This window comes from Capricornis sumatraensis, chromosome 22 (genome assembly GCF_032405125.1).
Source record: "Capricornis sumatraensis isolate serow.1 chromosome 22, serow.2, whole genome shotgun sequence".
NCBI lineage: Eukaryota > Metazoa > Chordata > Mammalia > Artiodactyla > Bovidae > Capricornis > Capricornis sumatraensis.
The window spans coordinates 35,431,929-35,451,002 of NC_091090.1; the positions used below are offsets into that span (position 1 = coordinate 35,431,929).

General features: G+C 38.8%; 1 protein-coding gene across 1 annotated transcript; it reads left to right on the forward strand.

Annotated features, from left to right (window-relative positions):
• The first annotated feature begins 731 nt into the window (after nt 1–731).
• On the forward strand, nt 732–18,017 carry SLC17A3 (solute carrier family 17 member 3). Its single transcript, XM_068960894.1, has 11 exons — nt 732–810; nt 5,353–5,564; nt 5,913–6,146; nt 6,227–6,314; nt 11,535–11,621; nt 15,101–15,219; nt 15,342–15,503; nt 15,858–15,987; nt 16,079–16,226; nt 16,518–16,608; nt 17,870–18,017. The coding sequence occupies exons 1-11, from the start codon at nt 735–737 to the stop codon at nt 18,002–18,004; spliced, it is 1,482 nt and encodes a 493-aa protein (XP_068816995.1). The 5' UTR covers nt 732–734; the 3' UTR covers nt 18,005–18,017.
• Nucleotides 18,018–19,074: the final 1,057 nt, after the last annotated feature.

The window sequence follows — 19,074 nt, forward strand, 5'->3', positions numbered from 1 at the left end:
CTGAAATACACAAATTTGCTCCTGGTAACACTTGGCGCATTAGGTAACTCACAAGCCTGGATATGAACTAAGGAATGCCAAGCTCCAAATCTACCACTCTGAAATTGGCACATGGTGAGTACTCCAGATCTTAAATAATAAACAGTTCCAAACCTTATGTATACCCATTGTATTGAACCAAGAATAGGTGATCTGCTTCTACCCACCCCAGGTGGAATGGCCCAACTTGTTTTTTTGGTAGTCAGTAATATTTAATGAAATTCATCATAGTAGTTTGACAGATAAAGGAACAGAGGCAGATAAAGGAACAGCCTCTATTAATTCATCTGCTATTGCAAAGTTAAGAAGTATCAGAGGTCCTCTGATTCTAGAGCTTGAGATTCTTCCTGAAACAAAGCTGCTTCTGATCACCGGTTAAACAATGTAAATAAATGTTGGACAAGACTCAGCCAGATGTGAATTAGAGTTAGGTTACTTTGGCCTGCCCTACCTTGCCGAAGGGGTAGCTACGTAGGAGAGTGGCTCCTGGTCAGGTGGACTACTTGACTCCAAGTGACTCCCACCAGCTTTTGTTTGCCTGTTGCCCACTTTTTATTTTTATTTAATTTTTTTTGTTGCCCACTTTTTAAGTGTTTTAAAGGAGTCTCTTTTCTCATGCCTGATATACTGGATCACACTCCATCACCGTGAGAGGTGAAAAACAGGCATCAGAAGAGAAGAACACAGTTACCACTATGACAGAGTTGAGTCCCACAGCAGGGAAGAACTCTCAAGATATACAAGGGGATGAGAAGCTCAGTCCTAGGAAAGGTAAACTCAGTGGTTTTAGGATTTTATGGTGGATTTTTACAATGTTGTAATGCAAAGAAATGAATTTGTATCTTTTAAGTTGTATAATTCTTTTTTTGAAATCAAGTATTCAATGCTATTATTGTACCTTTGCAAAATGAAAGAAATAAATACCACTATTCTAAAAAAGTATTTTACTTTTGATGATGACCTTCTAATCTTAATCCATATGCATTTACATTCTTGATAATTGCTACTAAATTGTCTATACATTGTACATTGCAGTATTGTGTACTCTGCTTGTTACTGAATGTAATATTATAAGCATATTCATTGCTTAATTAGGAAAATTTTAAAAATTACAGAAACCTTAAAAAATCAAGAAATGAAAAAATTTATAAGCTTAATTCAACCACTGTGATTTTTTATTGTCTCTCTTTATATGTATATTTTACATAATTCTGTGATGTATATATTATGTTGTATATTTTGGACCACATGTTTCTGTTTGTCTTATAATCATTATTCTTAAAGGATACATATTATTTTCCCTGTATATCGAATAGAGAAACTATTTATTACCTGAAAATTCTTCCTAGGGTTATATATTTAAGTTGTGTAGCTGCTTTTTTTTTCTCTTACCTATCCCAGTGACTCAGCAGTAAAGAATCCTCCTGCAATGCAGAAGCCGCAGGAGCTGTGGGTTCAGTCCCTGGGTTGGGAAGATTCCCTGGACAAGGGCATAGCAACCCATTCCAGTATTCTTGCCTGGAGAATCCCGTGGACAGAGGAGCCTGGTGGGCTATGGTCCATGAGTCAGACACAACTGAAGCGACTTAGCACATCATATACACAGATTAACTGATAGATGTAGTTACATAGATATAACATTGTATATATTATATATAACATATCTGTATGTATGTGTACACACATACACACATATATGTTGTTGTTGTTTAGTCACTAAGTCACTTCTGACTCTTTTGTGACACCACGGACTGTAGCCCACCAGGCTTCTCTGTCCATGGGATTTCCCAGGCAAGAATACTGGAGGGGGTTGCCATTTTCCTTTCCAGTACATGTATATATACATCTCATGAAATCCTTTAACATGACACTTGTCTACAGTTGGAATTAGTACTTCATCAGGCCTTTTCCCTAAGAAAAATACAAATCTGAAGTAATGGTTACAAATATTTCATTTCCATTGGCCATTATAGAGACCTTAGTTTTTAATCTGAACAAAATGAGGCCACATAGAGAATTCTGAGCAGGAAAGGATGTGACCAAATTTATGGTATAACTAGAGCACTGCAAATGCTGTAGAATTCTACATACATTTTGAATGTAAAGACAACACTCTGTTCTAGGTAGATGAGATGTAGGCTATGGAAGAAAAATCAGGGATAAATTGTAAAGTATTTGGAAGGATGGTATTTCTGTCAGCTGAGTTGGAAAGCAATTTGGGTGGAGCAGGATTGGGAGGGGAAACATAGGAATTTAGTTTTGGATCTATTAAGTTTGATTTGTTGATTAGTTGATCAGTTGATTCTTAGTGGAGCAAAAATGATGTACCTTAAGTAAATTTGACCAAATGCAGTATTTTTGTATTATATACTGACTTTTAAAAATTTAACACATGAGATGTTGCACCAACATTACTTTTCATATATTTTCACTAGACACAGGAAACCATTTTTAAGGACACATATAGTGGGAATTCCCTGGCAGTCCAGAGGTTGACTCTGAACTTCTACTGTAGGGGACCTGGGTTTGATCCTTGACCAGGGAACTAAGATTCTGAAAACTGCTCAGGGCAGTCAAAAAGACACAGAGATTTGGGACACATATAGTAGCCTGTGAAGTGAAGCGAAGTGGCTCAGTTGTGTCCGACTCTTTACGACCCCGTGAACGGAGTAGCCTGCACCAGGCTACTCCATCCATGTGATTTTCTAGGCAAAAGAACTGGAGTGGGCTGCCATTTCTTTCTCCAGGGAATCTTCCTGACCCAGGGATCAAACCCAGGTCTCCTGCATTGTAGACAGATGCTTCACCATCTGAGCCACTAGGGAAGCCTGTAGTAACCTGTAGGGAACACTTAAACTTAGGAGGGAGTCAGAAGGTATGTCAGATGGTTCTGGTAGGTTATGTAACATGATGACTGAGAATTAACTCATTTAACCCTCACACAATCCTATGAGGCAGCTGCTGCTATTGTTTTACGGGTGCAGAGAGGTCAGCTAACAGAATAGCTCAGGTGTCTATGATCTTATCCACTGTGCTGCCTGTAACTTAATATGCAGCAAGCAGCAGACTAAGCCTTTTAAATATACTCTCTAGTGGATCTTTCAGCAATCACATGAGGTGGGTCTTCACTCCACCCATTTGTGAAGCATTAGTCACCTGGTTTGCTGATAATCCCTTTTTATAGCCTTTGGCCTCTATGATCCCAAAGTACATTGGAGAAATCAGAGGCCACAAAAACTGATAAATTATTAGCTGATCTGATTGACATTGGAAATCATCATCCATTCCTGAAAAAGGATAACTTTACAAAGATATTATTTTTGAACTCCTCATTCTAATTACAGTGTGTTTTCCAGTTTCTTCCAAATTCTTCCTCCTTCCCTCCATTCAATACAAAGATTAGTACTCCACTTAAGAGAGTATAGCCTTGAGGGAAAGGCTCTTTTGTAAACCTCAAGGCACTTCTTTTCTTGAAGTTTTGAAGACTGCTTGATGATGCATAGTATTATCCTCCTCTCCTACACCTACAAACCCCATAGGGCACTGGGGTTGTGGCAAAGGTATTCTCATGGAATCATCTGGGACAGAATAGGAGCCACCATATACAGGCAGCGCAGTGGATAAGAGCGTAGACACCTGAGCTATTCTGTTAGCTGACCTCTCTGCACCTGTAAAACAATAGCAGTAGCTGCCTCATAGGATTGTGTGAGGGTTAAATGAGTTAATTCTCAGTCATCATGTTACATAACCTACCAGAGACATCTGACATACCTTCTAACTCCCTCCTAGCTGTAGCCCCTTATGCCTTGGCTTTGAGGTCACCACATTCTTTCTGGTTTTCTCCTATCCCACCTACCCTTCTTTTTCAGTTTCTATTGCCAGTTTCTCCCCATTTATCCAACCTCCAAGTGTTGGAGAACCCTAGAGTCAGTCCTTGGTTATCTTCTCTATTTATTCTCATTTTCTAAATATCATGGCTTCAAGTACTATCTGTAGATTATTAAATCCCAGTGTTATGCCTCAGCCTCTACATCTCTCCTAAACTCTTGAGTTTTATATCCAACAATGTTCTCAGCATCTTCTGAGTGCTTAAAAGGCATCCTTGTCTTAACTGTCCAATAATAAGTTCTTTATCACTCCACTGCCTCAAACCTTTTTCCACAGATCTCTTCCTCAGTGAACAGCCAACTCCATTCTTCCTGCTGTTTAGAATAAGAATCGCTCCAATGCTCCTCCCCCAATCTGTAAACTTGAAACCAAGATTCAGTTACTCACCTACTGGAATCTGTCTGGGATCTTATCATATCTCAGTTCTTCTACAGTTGCCAACCTAGTCCACGCTTCTTCACTTCTCTTCTGGATTGTTGCAATACTTTCTTCCTGGCAATAGCCATCTTTCCTGAAAGTACAAAAACAGATTATTTTAATTTTGTGCTCATTTCTTTTTCTGTTATTTTTTACTATTTTTTTCATAGTTTGTGGGTGTCAATTTTTTTCTAATGAGAAAACTTACAGGTTTAATTTCAAAATTTAAGTGAAAGTTTGCCCTCACTAAGACATATGAGAAGAATAATAAATCTACACCAGTGAACAACTTGTTCAGTATTTTAAAATTTACATTATCTTTGTATGCTGCTGCTGCTGCTAAGTCACTTCAGTCGTGTCTGACTCTGTGCGACCCCGTAGACGGCAGCCCACCAGGCTTCCCTGTCCCTGGGATTCTCCAGGCAAGAACCCTGGAGTGGGTTGCCATTTCCTTCTCCAGTGCATGAAAGTGAAAAGTGAAAGTGAAGTCGCTCAGTCATGTCTGACCCCCAGCAACCCCATGGACTGAAGCCTACCAGGCTCCTCCATCCATGGGATTTTCCAGGCAAGAGTACTGGAGTGGGTTGCCATTGCCTTCTCCATTATCTATGTATATATGTATAAAATTTAGTACTTATAAATTATATAATTTAAATATATATACATATACATATTTTATTTTTATGTATATATTTTTGATATATATCATATCTTTATATATTTAACTATGAGTAATTTCATCAGCCATAGACTACAATAACCTAAGAACTGGAAAGACAAAATTGCAAGAAGAACAGAACTCCCCAGAACAAGTCAGGGTCTATAAAACTGTGGTATAAAACATCCTTTGACTCAACTCAATGGTTTCCTCCTTTTGTAATCTTTCTTTCCCAAAGCCAATAGAATTGCATCTGAATCATCAGGAGATACCTTTCTGTATTTTAACTTGTGAAAAGTAAATAAAGGTTCGATAAGGAAAGTGCTAATACACTGTCTTAATATTTCTAGCTCCTAGCATTTGTTCCACTCGCTATGGAATAGCCTTCATCGTACATCTCTGCAATTTCATAATAATGGCACAAAATATTATCATGAATATCACCATGGTTGCTATGGTCAACAACACAAGTCATCAGCCCTCATTTAATGGTTCTACTGAGGGGTTGCCTGTTGATTCCTTTGGTGATCCAAATAATTCCCCAAAGAGTCTTCCTGCAAGGGTAAGCAATGAAAGATTCAAGTTATGTTTTTGTTTTTGCTGTTCATTTCAATGTTTATTTTTCTAGAATTTTTAAAAAGTTTATTTATTTTAATTGGAAGCTAATTACTTTACAATATTGTAGTGGGTTTTGCCATACATTGACATGAATCAGCCATGGGTGTACATGTGTTCCCCTCCTGAACCCCCCCCCACCTCCCTCCCTATATTTTTCTAGAATTTATATGTTAAAAAGTTTTAATTGAGGAAACTGTGATTTGTAAGTAAGTGAAAAATCTAAAGAAGCTTCTTAAGTTATGAAAGGGCCTTCCTATGCATGGCTTACCAAAGCATTGTCTTTTTCTTTAAGGCTCCTGTGTATGATTGGAACCCTCAAATCCAGGGCATCATCTTTAGTGCTATCAACTATGGCATGATTCTGACACTGGCTCCCAGTGGATACCTGGCTGGAAGAGTAGGAACAAAGCGAGTGGTTGGTGCTGCTCTGCTTGGATCCTCACTTCTTGTTCTTTTCACCCCTCTGGCAGCTGACTTTGGACTAGTTTTCCTCATTGCAACTCGAATACTTCAGGGCATAAGCCTGGTACCCAGATATTTTATAAATATGACTGAATATGAATTTCTCTGTAGGACCATGTATCAACAACTCTATTTTTATTTCAGGGGTTAGGATATGGGGGTCAGTTTGCAATCTGGGAAAGATGGAGTCCTCCACATGAACGAAGTCGACTCTGTGGCATTTCCATATCAGGTAAAAACATATAACTGAAACGAGTCCACTACAATCCAACATTCTTTCACTGAGTTCTTTGTTTGGCTTTTTTGTTTTTTGACCACTTTTTTTTTTCATTACAAGATTCTTTGTTTTCTGCTTAATGTTGATCAATTATTTATAAATTAGGGGGATGGGTCCTTTGTCTCTGACATGACTTTCAGTTATTTTCCCCAGGCTGTCATTTGTGATTTGATATTGCTTATAATGAATTTTGCCATTTTTCAAAAATGCATTTTGATGTAGTCAAATTGATCGTTCTTTTATTTTATGGTTTTGAGACTTTGACTTATAGTTGGAAATGTTGCAAAAGCATCTAACCATGGTTTGTATTGACTATGCATGGTTTCATTTTTTTTTATATTTAAATTTCTGACATACTGGGTTGAGTGTAAGGCATGGATCCAACTTAATCTTCTTTGGAATTGCTCTCAGTTGTCCTGAGAACAACTTTCTGATAATGATCTACCTGGACAGTGTGCCTGGAATGAAAACTCCAGAGGAAGAAATTTCAGTTACACTGAGGAGTAATGGAAAATGGAAACAGTATGGCTAACACATTCAGTTCAGTTCAGTCACTCAGTTGTGTCTGACTCTTTGAGACCTTATGAACTACAGCATGCCAGGCTTCCCTGTCCATCACCAATTCCCAGAGCTTGCTCAAACTCACGTCCATCGAGTCAGTGATGCCATCCAACCAGTTTCATCCTCTATTGTCCCCTTCTCCTCCTGCCTTCAGTCTCTCCCAGCATCAGGTCTTTTCAAATGAGTCAGTTCTTCGCAACAGGTGGCCAAAGTATTGGAGTTTCAGCTTCAGCATCAGTCCTTCCAATGAATATTCAGGACTGATTTCCTTTAGGATTGACTGGTTGGATCTCCTTTCAGTCCAAGGGAGTCCTCCAACACCACAGTTCAAAAGCATAAATTCTTTGGTGCTCAGCTTTCTTTATGGTACAACTCTCACATCTGTACATGACTACTGGAAAAACCATAACTTTGACTATACAGACCTTTGTCAGCAAAGAAATGTCTCTGCTCTTTAATATGCTAGGTTAGTCATAACTTTTCTTCCAAGGAGCAAGCATCTTTTAATTTCATGGCTGCAGTCACCATCTGCAGTGATTTTAGAGTGCGAGAAAAGAAAGTCTGTCACTGTTTCCACTGTTTCCCCATCTATTTGCCATGAAATGATGGGACCAGATTCCATGATCTTAGTTTTTTGAATGTTGAGTTTAAAGCCAGTTTTTTCACTCTCCTCTTTCAGTTTCATCAAGAGGCTGTTTAGTTCTTCTTCACTTTCTGCCATAAGGGTGGTGTCATCTGCATATCTGAAGTTGTTGATATCTCTCCCAGCAATTTTGATTGCAGCTTGTGCTTCATCCAGCCTGGCCTTTCACATGATGTACTCTGCATATAAGTTAAATAAGCAGGGTGACAATATACAACCTTTGGTGATGGACATCTCTAACACATTGTAGATGGCCAAAGTATGAGTGCTGAGTTCGAGAGCCAAGGACTTTTCAAGCACAGACAACAAGCCATGTACACACACATACACACCCGCCTGACCTTATGCCTTTCAACAGCCCTGCACAACTCCAGAGGTTTAATCTTTGTCATCAGAGCTCACATCCACTGGTAGGGGAGTGGAGGCTCCAGTTTAGACTAAGGAGATTCACTTTGGTTATCATAGCTGACTAAGTGATGTCCTCAAATATAGATAAGGAATGGTCTTCCTAAATCCAAAAACTTGGAGAAAATCAAGAGAGTGAAAGAGAGAAACCAAACTCAAAAACTGCAATTAATCCAAATGAAAAAGAGATTTTAAATAATTAATGAATAATATCAGAGAGACCCAGGTGGATATGTGTACATGACATTCACTTAAAAAGAATAGTTGTTAATTAAAAATATTACTGCTAGTATTTTTTAATTGAAATGAGAGATCTGAATACCTATATGAGGATAAGGCCATCTTATCAGTGAACTGGACAAATATCGAGATATTGTTCCAGAATACAGTACAAGAAATTCAGGAGTTGGAAAGCATGAAAGAAAATTTTAAAAACTGGAATGAAGGCAGTGACCTTATAAAAGTGGCAACTCCTTTTCTTCTCATTTTCTGTTAAATAGGGACAGAGCACCTGGAATAGGTCAGCTGAGTGTCTAGAGGAATCTTGGAAACGTACAAGACTGCAAGTTCTAGAGTCTCCCTTGTCTTTGGCTTTGGGGAATCTTAGCAGCCCCAGGTAGATGGCCTCCAGAACCTGGTTCTGGGAACACAGAACTTATGGTTGTCTGGGAGGCCCAGACTACAAGTCCCTGGAGGAACCCATCATCAGGTGGGGTGAACTGAACCTACCTGGCTACTTCAGTGATTCTCAGAGAAACTACCATTTCCACTCATGCTAGGGCTCCCTAGTAGGCTGCACTAAGGACAGCATCACTCAGCTCTTGAGATTGGAAGAGGACTTTCAGAAAAGTACCTGTCCTTAGCAGAAAGTGAAAGTGAAATTTAATCACTCAGTTGTGTCCAATTCTTTGGGATCCCACAGACTGTAGCCTGACTGGCTCCTCTGTCCATGGAATTCTCCAGGCAAGAATACTGGAGTAGGTTGCCATTTCCTTCTCCAGGGGATCTTCCCTACCCAGGGATCAAACCTGGATCTCCTGCATTGCAGACAGATTCTTTACCAACTGAGCCACTGGGGAAGTCCTTAGCAGAAGAGCCCAGCTACTGCTAGCCTCTAGGACAAAATATACTGTATTTTATTTTCTTCTAATGGGCTCACAAAGGTATACCTATAGGTAGGAAGCTTTGTAAACACTTGAGGAGCTCAATAAATTAATGAAGAAGAGTAAGCAGACTAAACAGATTTGGTAGCTCATATTTGAGGCAGGTCTCATAGGTAATGGAAACACACACACATATACCTTTAATCTAAGGATCGTATATCATACAGCAATGAAAATGAATAGCTGAATGCAACAACATGGATAAGTCTTAGAAACCTAAATGTTGAATAAATAAAGTATACCTATCATGGGGAAATTGCCTCAATGCAGTGGTAGTCCCAGGTACACAACCAAGCCAGGAGTCATGGAACAGTTAGGCTCACAGACAAAACACAGGTGTTATAACTGCAGTTTGTTAAGCCAATTTAAAACACAGAGTGAGACATAAGAAGGAAAATGGGGTGAGTTAATACGTTTAAGATAGGGTGCAAACAGGTGGAAAGAACAAGAGGGGCCCAGGTCTTGGATTGATGCAGTGACCTGTCCCCCATTATAACTGGCATAAAGGCAGAGAGTTTAGAGAAAAGAATGCAGCTTTGATGGATGCAGTGGTGGAAAAAGGTACTGATTTCCATCTGCATTGATTTGTGTCCTGAAGTCAGGCAGTCTCATTTCAAATGCTGCCTTTCCTTCTTATTAATTGTATGACCTTGGGCTGGTTAATTAACTTTTCCATGTTTCTGTTTCCTCAATTGTAAATTTAGATATTGGTGCTTAAGGAGATTGGAGAAGGCACTGGCTACCCACTGCAGTACTCTTGCCTGGAAAATCCCATTGACGGAGGAGCCTGGTAGGCTGCAGTCCATGGGGTCGCTAAGAGTCGGACACAACTGAGTGACTTCACTTTCACTTTTCACTTTCATGCATTGGAGAAGGAAATGGCATCCCACTCCAGTGTTCTTGCCTGGAGAACCCCAGGGACGGGGAACCTGCACAGAGTCGGACACGACTGACACGACTTAGCAACAGCAGCAGCAGCTTAAGGAGTTAACACAGATAAGATGCTTCAATAAACTGCATGGCCAAATGAGAAGAAAAACATAAGTGATCTTTTTTTTTTTTAACTATAGGATCAGGAAAACCCTTTTAAGCGAATGAGTATCTAGAAGTCATTACAGAGGAACCTCATAGATCTGAACCCCATGAAAACTTACACCTGCTGGATTACAAAACACACCATAAACAAAGTGAAAAGTAGGAGAATAGAATTTCAGCCAGCATGACAGAGAGTTATTTATAACACATAAAAATTCTATAAATTGAGGCAAAGTTAAGTGAAAGAAACAAATAAAAAGGTTATGAAGAGACTTTTCACAGAAATAAAAAAATGACAAACATAGGAAAAGTAATTCAACTTCACTATAAAAAGAAAAAAAGGTATACTGTTTTATATTCACATTTGGAAAACTATATTATAATTTTGAGAATGTCCAGTGTTATCAAGAGATGAAGAATAAGTATTTGTTGGCAACTTAATTTGGTATGGCCTTTTAGCAGGATACTTCAGCGCTATCTGTCAAAATAAAAAATGTATAATATTTGATTTAGCAAGTCTACTTCTGATAATTTACTGTTTGGAAATAAATTATGTTTATGTTCAGAAGTGATAGTTAAGCTTATGTTCAGCAATTACAATGGCTGTAGAATCTAGAGTGACAGGGAAATATTTACAAGACTGGTTGCAACTAAAAAATAAATGTCACAGGACAATAGGTACATTATTGTACCTATGTCCTACTTAAAGTTAATTATAACTCATATACATATATATAAAATTTGACCAGTTGATGTTAATGTTCATATGGGAAATTTTAAAAACCTAATAGTCTAGCTTTAAAAAAGTTGTAAAAGGGAAATGTGCCCACTATATATGTGAATACTCTGTAAAAGTCATGTAAATAAAAAAGTGTTGCTAGCATATTAATAGGCAAATGTATCTAACTTGCTGTCTACATATTCCATAAATGCATTTACAAAGCAACATGTACATATCAATATATATTATATATGTGTACAGAGAAGAAAAGTATGCAATTATATATCATGTAATAAATTGTAGCTCCTGGTTAACATTAGAGAAAAGAGTAGAAATGGATGGGAGAAACATTTGGTTCTTTGTGGTAATTTACTTTTACAATAAGCATATATGTTATATGAATTGTGCAATTAAAAATTAAAATAGCATAAAAGGAAGCATGGTTGTCATCCACAGTGATACTAGGGAACTGCCAGAAAAAATGGGTCTTTAGGAGAACCTATGAACTCAATCAAAATTTGAAGTTCATATATATATTCTACCATGTTCATCTCTTTACGGTAATAGTGCTCTCTAGTATGTCACCTGTCCTGTAGGCACCTAGCGGGTGGCAGCCCAGCCCCCACGGCCTTATTCTCTCTTTGCAGGACTGCTGCTGGGTACCTGCATCGCCATCCTGCTGGGTGGCATCATCAGTCAAACCCTTGGGTGGCCTTCTGTCTTCTATATATTTGGTAAGCTACTATCTCCCCACACCCAGGTTTTCATATCTAGAGTGACTCTTCTGATATCTAACTGTGTGTACTTTTCTGGAAGAAATGAGTCAAGACAGAAAGATCCTAGTAAAACAAAATGTCTTAATATAATAGCTGGAAAGAATGAACCTACACCATCAAAGAATCTGGAAGTCCTCCTGCCTATGATGCTGCTAAACTGCCATGATGCATTTTTTTAAACCTTTAATTAATTAATTTTGGCTGTGCTGGGTCTTCATTGCTGCATGTGGGCTTGCTCTGGTCGTGGTGAGCGGGGACTGCTCTCTATCCACTTGCAGTGCATGAACTTCTCACTGCAGTGGCTTCTCATGGCAGAGCACAGGTTCTAGGGTGCACAGGCTTCAGTAGTTGTGGCACACAAGCTTAGGTGCCCCGTGGCACATGGAATCTTCCCCCAAAAGGGATCAAACCTGAGTCCCCTGCATTGGCAGGTGGATTCCCAACCAGTGGACCACCAAGGACGTCCATCATGATGCATTATTAATACAGAGTGATTAAAATCTGCTGCCCTAGCAGAAAGTAGGGGACAAACCTGAAAAGCAGTGGTTTGTGAGAGACAGAAAAATCAGAGTTGAGGAGATGGAGCTAAGCGACCTGAGAGAGTAAGGCGGGTATAGCCAACAGGAAAGAGTACCTAATAGGAGATGCCTGCACATAGAGAAAACCCTGGTCATCTGCAGAGTCCTCCTTGATACTCTGCAGAGCACTGATCTGGGTATATGTGTGAGAACAATATCTGAGGCCTGGGGAGGATGGAAATCACTGGAAAAGATTAAAGAATAGTGTCCCAGTACTTATAGAGCATCATGGATAGTGCCTGTTTCCACAAAGCAGACTGAAAAAAAAGTGTAATTCTTGGCTCATTGGGCAGGATACTCATAAATGTCTTTCCTCAGTAGTGAGAAATAATTAGCTTCAGGGAACACACTATTGTGGGTCTCTCTAACAAATGATGATGATAGACCTAACAGGATCAGTGTTTCCATGTAATTAACTGTATCCCAAAACAAAGCTGAAAAATATTTATAGAAATACAAAAATATTTAGCACCCAAAAAGTATAGTTCATAATGTCTCCATAATGGCTCCAACCATAGGTTACCAGGCATGGACAACAGCAGGAAAACATAATCTATAACAAGGAGAGTAATCAATCAAAACCAACCCAGAATTGACACAAATGTTAGAATTAGCACACAAGAATAGTTATTATAACTATATTATAACAAAACTCTATTTGTTCAGGAGTTAAGACAAGCAAAATATATTTTTTAAAAACCCTAAACCAAACTTCTAGAGATAAAACTACATTATAAGGATTGAATTAATGACAGATGATACAACAGAAGAAATGATTAGTGAACTTAAAAGTAACAGTAGAAACCATCCAGAATGAACTATAGAGTTAGAGGAGCATCTTTCGTCTAATGAGGTGACTTTTGGTGGCCACCTGGATAGCTTCAGCATGGAGGCCACCAGAAGGACCAAGCCATGATTAGAGACTTTGAAATTTAGCCCCACCCTCCATCTTCTTGGGAGGAGAGGGTGCTTCAGATTGTATTAATAATAAGTTATGGCTCAGATGGTAAAGAATCCACCTGCAATGGAGGAGACCTGGGTTTGATCCCTGGGTTGGGAAGATCCCCTGGAGAAAGGCATGGCAACCCACTCCATTATTCTGGCCTGGAGAATCCTCATGGGCAGAGGAACCTCGTGGGCCACAATCCATGGAATAGCAAAGAGTCAGACATGACTGAACAACTAAGCACAGCATTGTATGCCTACATGATTTAGCCTCCTTAAAATCCCTAAGCTATAGGGTTCTGAGAGCTTCCCAGTTGATGAACACACCCACATGCTAGGAGGGTAGAATGTGCTCAACTCCACAGGGTCAGAAGCTTCTACAATCAGGATCCTTCCAGACCTCACCCTATTCATGCCATCCAGCTGTTCATTTATCATGAACCTTTATCATGTCCTTTATAATAAAGTGGAAGTGAAGTCAAGTCACTCAGTCATGTCCTACTCTTTGTGATCCCATGGACTGTAGCCTACCAGGTTCCTCCATCCATGGGATTTTCCAGGCAAGAATACGGGAGTGGGTTGCCATTTCCTTCTCCAGGAGATCTTCCCAACCCAGGAATTGAACCCAGGTCTCCCCCATTTTAGGCAGACGCTTTACCTTCTGAGCCACTAGGGAAGTCCCTTTATAGTAAACCAGTAAATAAAAATGAATATTTCCCTGAGTTTTGTGAGTTATTTCACCAAATTATCAAACTGAGAGAGAGTTGCAGGAACCTCAGAATTTGTAGTAAAGTTAATATGGGGACTCATTAGTTGCAATTAGTGTCTGAAGTAGGGGGCAGTCTATGTGACTGAGTCCTTACTCTGTAGGGTCTGTCCTAATGCCAGATACTGTCAGAATTGGGCTAAATTGTAGGACACTAGCTTGGTGTATGAAGAGAATTAGAGACTTTCTTAGTGTGAAAAACCAACACAGATAGTATCAGAAGTGTTGTGAGTAGATAAATAGTTTTCCTTTGTTGTTGTTGTTTTTCAATTGCTAAGTCATGTCTGATTCTTTGTGACCCCATGGACTGCAGCACACCAGGTTTCTCTGTCCTCCACTATCTCATGGAGTTTGCTCAAGTTCGTGTCCATTGAGTCAGTGATGCTATCTGATCATCTCATACTCTGCCAATCTCTTCTACTTTTGCTTTCAATCTTTCCTAGCATCAGGGTCTTTTCCAGTGAGTCAGCTGTGCACATCAAGTGGTCAAAGTATTACAACTTCAGTTTTAGCATCAGTCCTTTCAATTAATATTGAAAGTTGGTTTATTTTAGGATTGACCAGTTTAATCCCCTTGCAGTCCATGAGACCCTCAAGAGTCTTCTCCAGCACCACAATTTGAAAGCATCGATTCTTTGGTATACAGCCTTCTTTATGATCCAGCTCTCACATCTGTACCTGACTACTGGAAAAGCTTATAGCTTTTGACTATACAGACCTTTGTGAGCAAAGTGATGTCTCTGCTTTATAATATGCTGTCTAGGTTTGTCATAGCTTTCCTTCCAAGAAGCAAGCATTTTCCAGTTTCATGACTGTAGTCATCATCTGCAGTGATCTCAGAGCCCAAGGAAAAAAATCTGTTACTGCTTCTACGTTCATTAAAGTCTTCCTTAACTAACATTTAAAAAGTTGAGATACCAAGTTTAATGCCATTTCTAGGGTCTGTGATTTTCATGCACACAAATAATCAATAAATGTAAAATAATAGGTTCTAGACCTATTAAAAAAGCTGTGATATTCATGTAAATTTTTTGAGAAGTAGAAAGAAGATATTATGAGCAAGAGCTTTTCCCAGGACCCATGCCAGAAAATGTCCCAATTGAAAAGAAATTCACACAGAAGTTTACCAATTTAATCTCTGCTTGCAGGAGGTTTTGGCTGTATCTGCTTTCTTCTCTGGTGTGCTTTGGTTTATGATGACCCTGTCACTCATCCATGGATAAACATTACAGAGAAAGAATATATCATATCCTCCTTGGCCCAACAGGTACACATAAAACTCCAACCTTCTCCAGAGATCTTGTATCAGTATCTGAATTTATCAGAGTGACTACGAACGTGTGAGCATGTCTCAGATCTTACTATTCTGATCAGTAAATTTGTTTTCAGGTCAACTCTACTAAGCAGCCTCTTCCTATCAAAGCTATGGTCAGATCTCTACCCCTCTGGTCCATGTGTGTTTGCTGTTTCAGCCATCAGTGGTTAATTAATATAATAATTATATATGCACCAACTTACATTAGCTCTGTGTTCAACATTGATATTAAAAATGTGAGTATATTTCCCTCCAACCAATTTTCCTCTTTGCATGACTCTCAAATTACTCTGTCTTCACAAATCATCCATATAGAAAAATTTACCTTTAATTACCGAGAAATAATTTAACAGTCATGTGAGTAGCTTTTCTGAAGGTATGATGGAAGGGACCACTGATTTTCTTTTTCTTTTTCTTTTTTTTTAATTTTTTTATTTTATTTTACTTTACAATACTGTATTGGTTTTGCCATACATTGACTTAGGAAGGTATGATTTCAGAGTTGTCAGTATGATTATTAGTGATTTATCTGTATAAGGTGTGGTCTCATGGCCTTTGTTATGATGGTTTACTCAGTGTTTTCCCTTCAGAGTGGTTTCCTGTCTGCCCTTCCTTTCATTATTGCCTGGGTCATTTGCCTCCTGGGAAGTTACCTGGCAGATTTCCTTCTGACCAAGAATTTTAGGCTTGTTACAGTGAGGAAAATTGCCACAGTTCTAGGTAAGAACAGGGCCAAAATGTCTGATAATTCACAAGGCATACAACATCCTAAAATGTTTGTTGTTTAATTTGTCTGTTCCTCATTCTTTAGGAAATGTCCCCTCTTCAACATTCCTTTTGGTTCTGCCATTCGTTGCCTCCAACTATATCATAGCAGTGAGCCTTCTGACACTCTCCTGTGGACTAGGCCTGTTATGTCAGCCAGGGGTCTATATCAATGCCTTAGATATTGCTCCAAGGTAGGACTATAATCTCCACTCTCATTTTCATACTTTCTGAAAAAAATTTAGCCTGCAGACTTCTGGAAGCCTCAAACTTTGCAGAATTATAAATCATGGGCAATGATGATTGTGGCCATTTTCAGGTATGTAGAGGGAAAGGCCTTATTGATTTGCCTCAATGCCTTTCATTGAACATATACAGAGCAAGTCTTTTTGACAGAATTGCTATTGATATATGATGTATTCCGGGGCTGAAGCATGCTGCTAAACAAATGTGGATCTAGCCTGAAACATTCCTGTCACCCACAGGCATTCTAGTTTTCTCATGGGAGCTTCAAGGGCATTTGCACAGATATCTGCTGTCCTGGCACCCACTGTCAGTGGGTTTCTTCTCAGTCAGGTAAGGTTTTCTTGTCAGGGTTTCTTAAAATGCTCTGCCAAATCCACTCATAATGATAACAGCATAAGAAACATTTCCACATTTTGGAGAATAAAATTAAATCATGAGCAACTTCATCATGAAGATCAACATAGCAAAGGAAAATACAGAACAGTTTCTTTTGTGACCTCATTCTGAAACCAAAGCACTCACTGGTGATCCACTGGTAATTTCCAGTCTTTGAAATCACACAATGACTTACATGTCCTATGAGAAGATGATGAATCCATGCATATATGCAACTTGTCATGTCTTCTGCAACACTTTGAAATTTTTATTTGCATAACCATACAAAAGCAAAGAGATAATGAAAGCAAATATGTTTAAGTGTCTGATACATGCAGGGAGTATTATAGGTATTTCATATACAGTAAGGGTGTTCTTTGGAAGAAATGATGCTAAAGCTGAAACTCCAGTACTTTGGCCGCCTCATGAGACGAGCTGACTCATTGGAAAAGACTCTGATGCTGGGAGGGATTGGGGGCAGGAGGAGAAGGGGACAACAGAGGATGAGATGGCTGGATGGCATTGCCGACTTGATGGACATGAGTTTGAGTGAACTCCGGGAGATGGTGATGGACAAGGAGGCCTGGCGTGCTGCAATTCATGGGGTCGCAAAGAGTCAGACATGACTGAGTGACTGAACTGAATTGAACTGAACTGAATCTAATTTATTGATTCTCATACTAATTATGAAAACAAAGTATTAATATTCTCATTTCCTGATGATTAAAATCTGATAGGATATGTCTTTCCACTGAGAGGATGTAGAATCAGAATTCTTAGACCTATCTAGCTTCAAAACCCATAGTTGTCTTCTTGCAAGATTCTTCTTGCACTGGAGAAGAAATTTTATTAGTGTATATATATGTAAATATGTATATAGAGAGTCATGATTCACACAAAAGAGAAAGTATTTGGCACTTTGGTAAATAATGACAAATGCAATTCTGGAGGTTAAATGTAAAAATCCCTAAGTCCATTTTTTAAAATTAATTAATTTAAATTGGAGGGTAATTACTTTACAATATTGTAGTGGTTTATAAAGAACATTCTGAATCCATTTTGAAATTGTTTCCATCAAATTATTAAGCTGTGTTTAGGAAATGAATTTCTGTGTGAAGACCTACTAGTGAACATTGTCTTCTGAACTATTAATGTGAGTTTCATAGGAAAAGGGAATAAAAGGGGGTAATACTTACTTGAACTTTTGTTTCCTCAGGACCCTGAATTTGGGTGGAGGAATGTCTTTTCCTTGTCATTTGTCATTAACACATTAGGACTGATCTTCTATCTTATCTTTGGAAAAGCAGATGTTCAAGACTGGGCTAAAGAAAGAAAACTTACTCATTTATGAAGGTAAAGAGTAATGATTTCATCTATGGTTAAAACCACAGAGGCACTATTTAAACTTTTTAATTTTTATTTTATGTTGGAGTATTACATTTTTAACTCTATGTTATTTTTCTTTCTTAGTTACCCCACTTTGGATGGAAAGTCATTAGGTACATTATTTCATAAATGAGAAGCCTTCAGTGGTGGACAAACAGAAAAAATTTTCTTTGCTGTAGCTCTTTTCAAATCTGAGATCATTTCTTTATTTTACTCAGACTTCTTTTTGAGGAAAACACCAGATGAATGAAAATCCAAATAAAATGATAGCCAAGAAAAAAGTTGTCATCTTCACAGAATTAACAGTGGATTCAAAGGAGCTGCTGTACGGGACCCAGTATGCTAGATTCATAGATTTTGGATCTCTAAACAGGAAACAGTGTTTTGAAACTCTTAATGCAGGACAATAACCTCACTAACACAATGGTTCCTCCCATTTGCAAAAACAAATACTGATTCATATTTGTTGGGCTCAATATTGTCCATGTGTTCCTTCCTTTGTGTGCTCCACTCCCCTCCATCCTGCTCAGGCCCCAGGAGGCTGACCTGTGTGGTTTGCACCCCACACTTTCTCTCCTGCCTTCTGCTGGATTTTCAGTGGAGGCAGGAGAGTGAGGATAGGAGTATTTATCTCTACTGTTCCTCCCCATGGAGAGTACAGGTGGCTGATCCTTCCTCTGCAGTTCACAGCTCCTAGCAAACAACCCTCTCCATACTTTCTTGTAACATCTCTCTTCCCTTGTCCTTTCAAACCTTTTTTGGCCTTTATGTTGCAAGCCCTGGAATATCTTATGGTTTTCTTCTCACCGTCTCAGCCCTATGTAATAGTCTCATTTAATACTGTCTTCAAATTACCCACTATGAGTCTGCAACGTTTCTTCTTCTAGGATCCAACGATTTCAGTAAAGTCATATATAAAGCTCAAGACATGAAATAGATCAGTATTTCTTTAATTATAATTTGTGGGTGTCAGTAGGTCATAGCATGTTCAGAGGGACCAGAACCACATTCTAGGTTGCTCCCCGTAATGATCTT

Coding starts and splice junctions, on each gene's coding strand:
- SLC17A3 (XM_068960894.1), top strand. CDS start 735: ATGACAGAGTTGAGTCCCACAGCAGGGAAGAACTCTCAAGATATACAA. Junction 15,220..15,341: donor TATCCTCCTTGGCCCAACAG/GTACACATAAAA, acceptor ATTTGTTTTCAG/GTCAACTCTACTAAGCAGCC. Junction 16,227..16,517: donor GCCTTAGATATTGCTCCAAG/GTAGGACTATAA, acceptor TGTCACCCACAG/GCATTCTAGTTTTCTCATGG.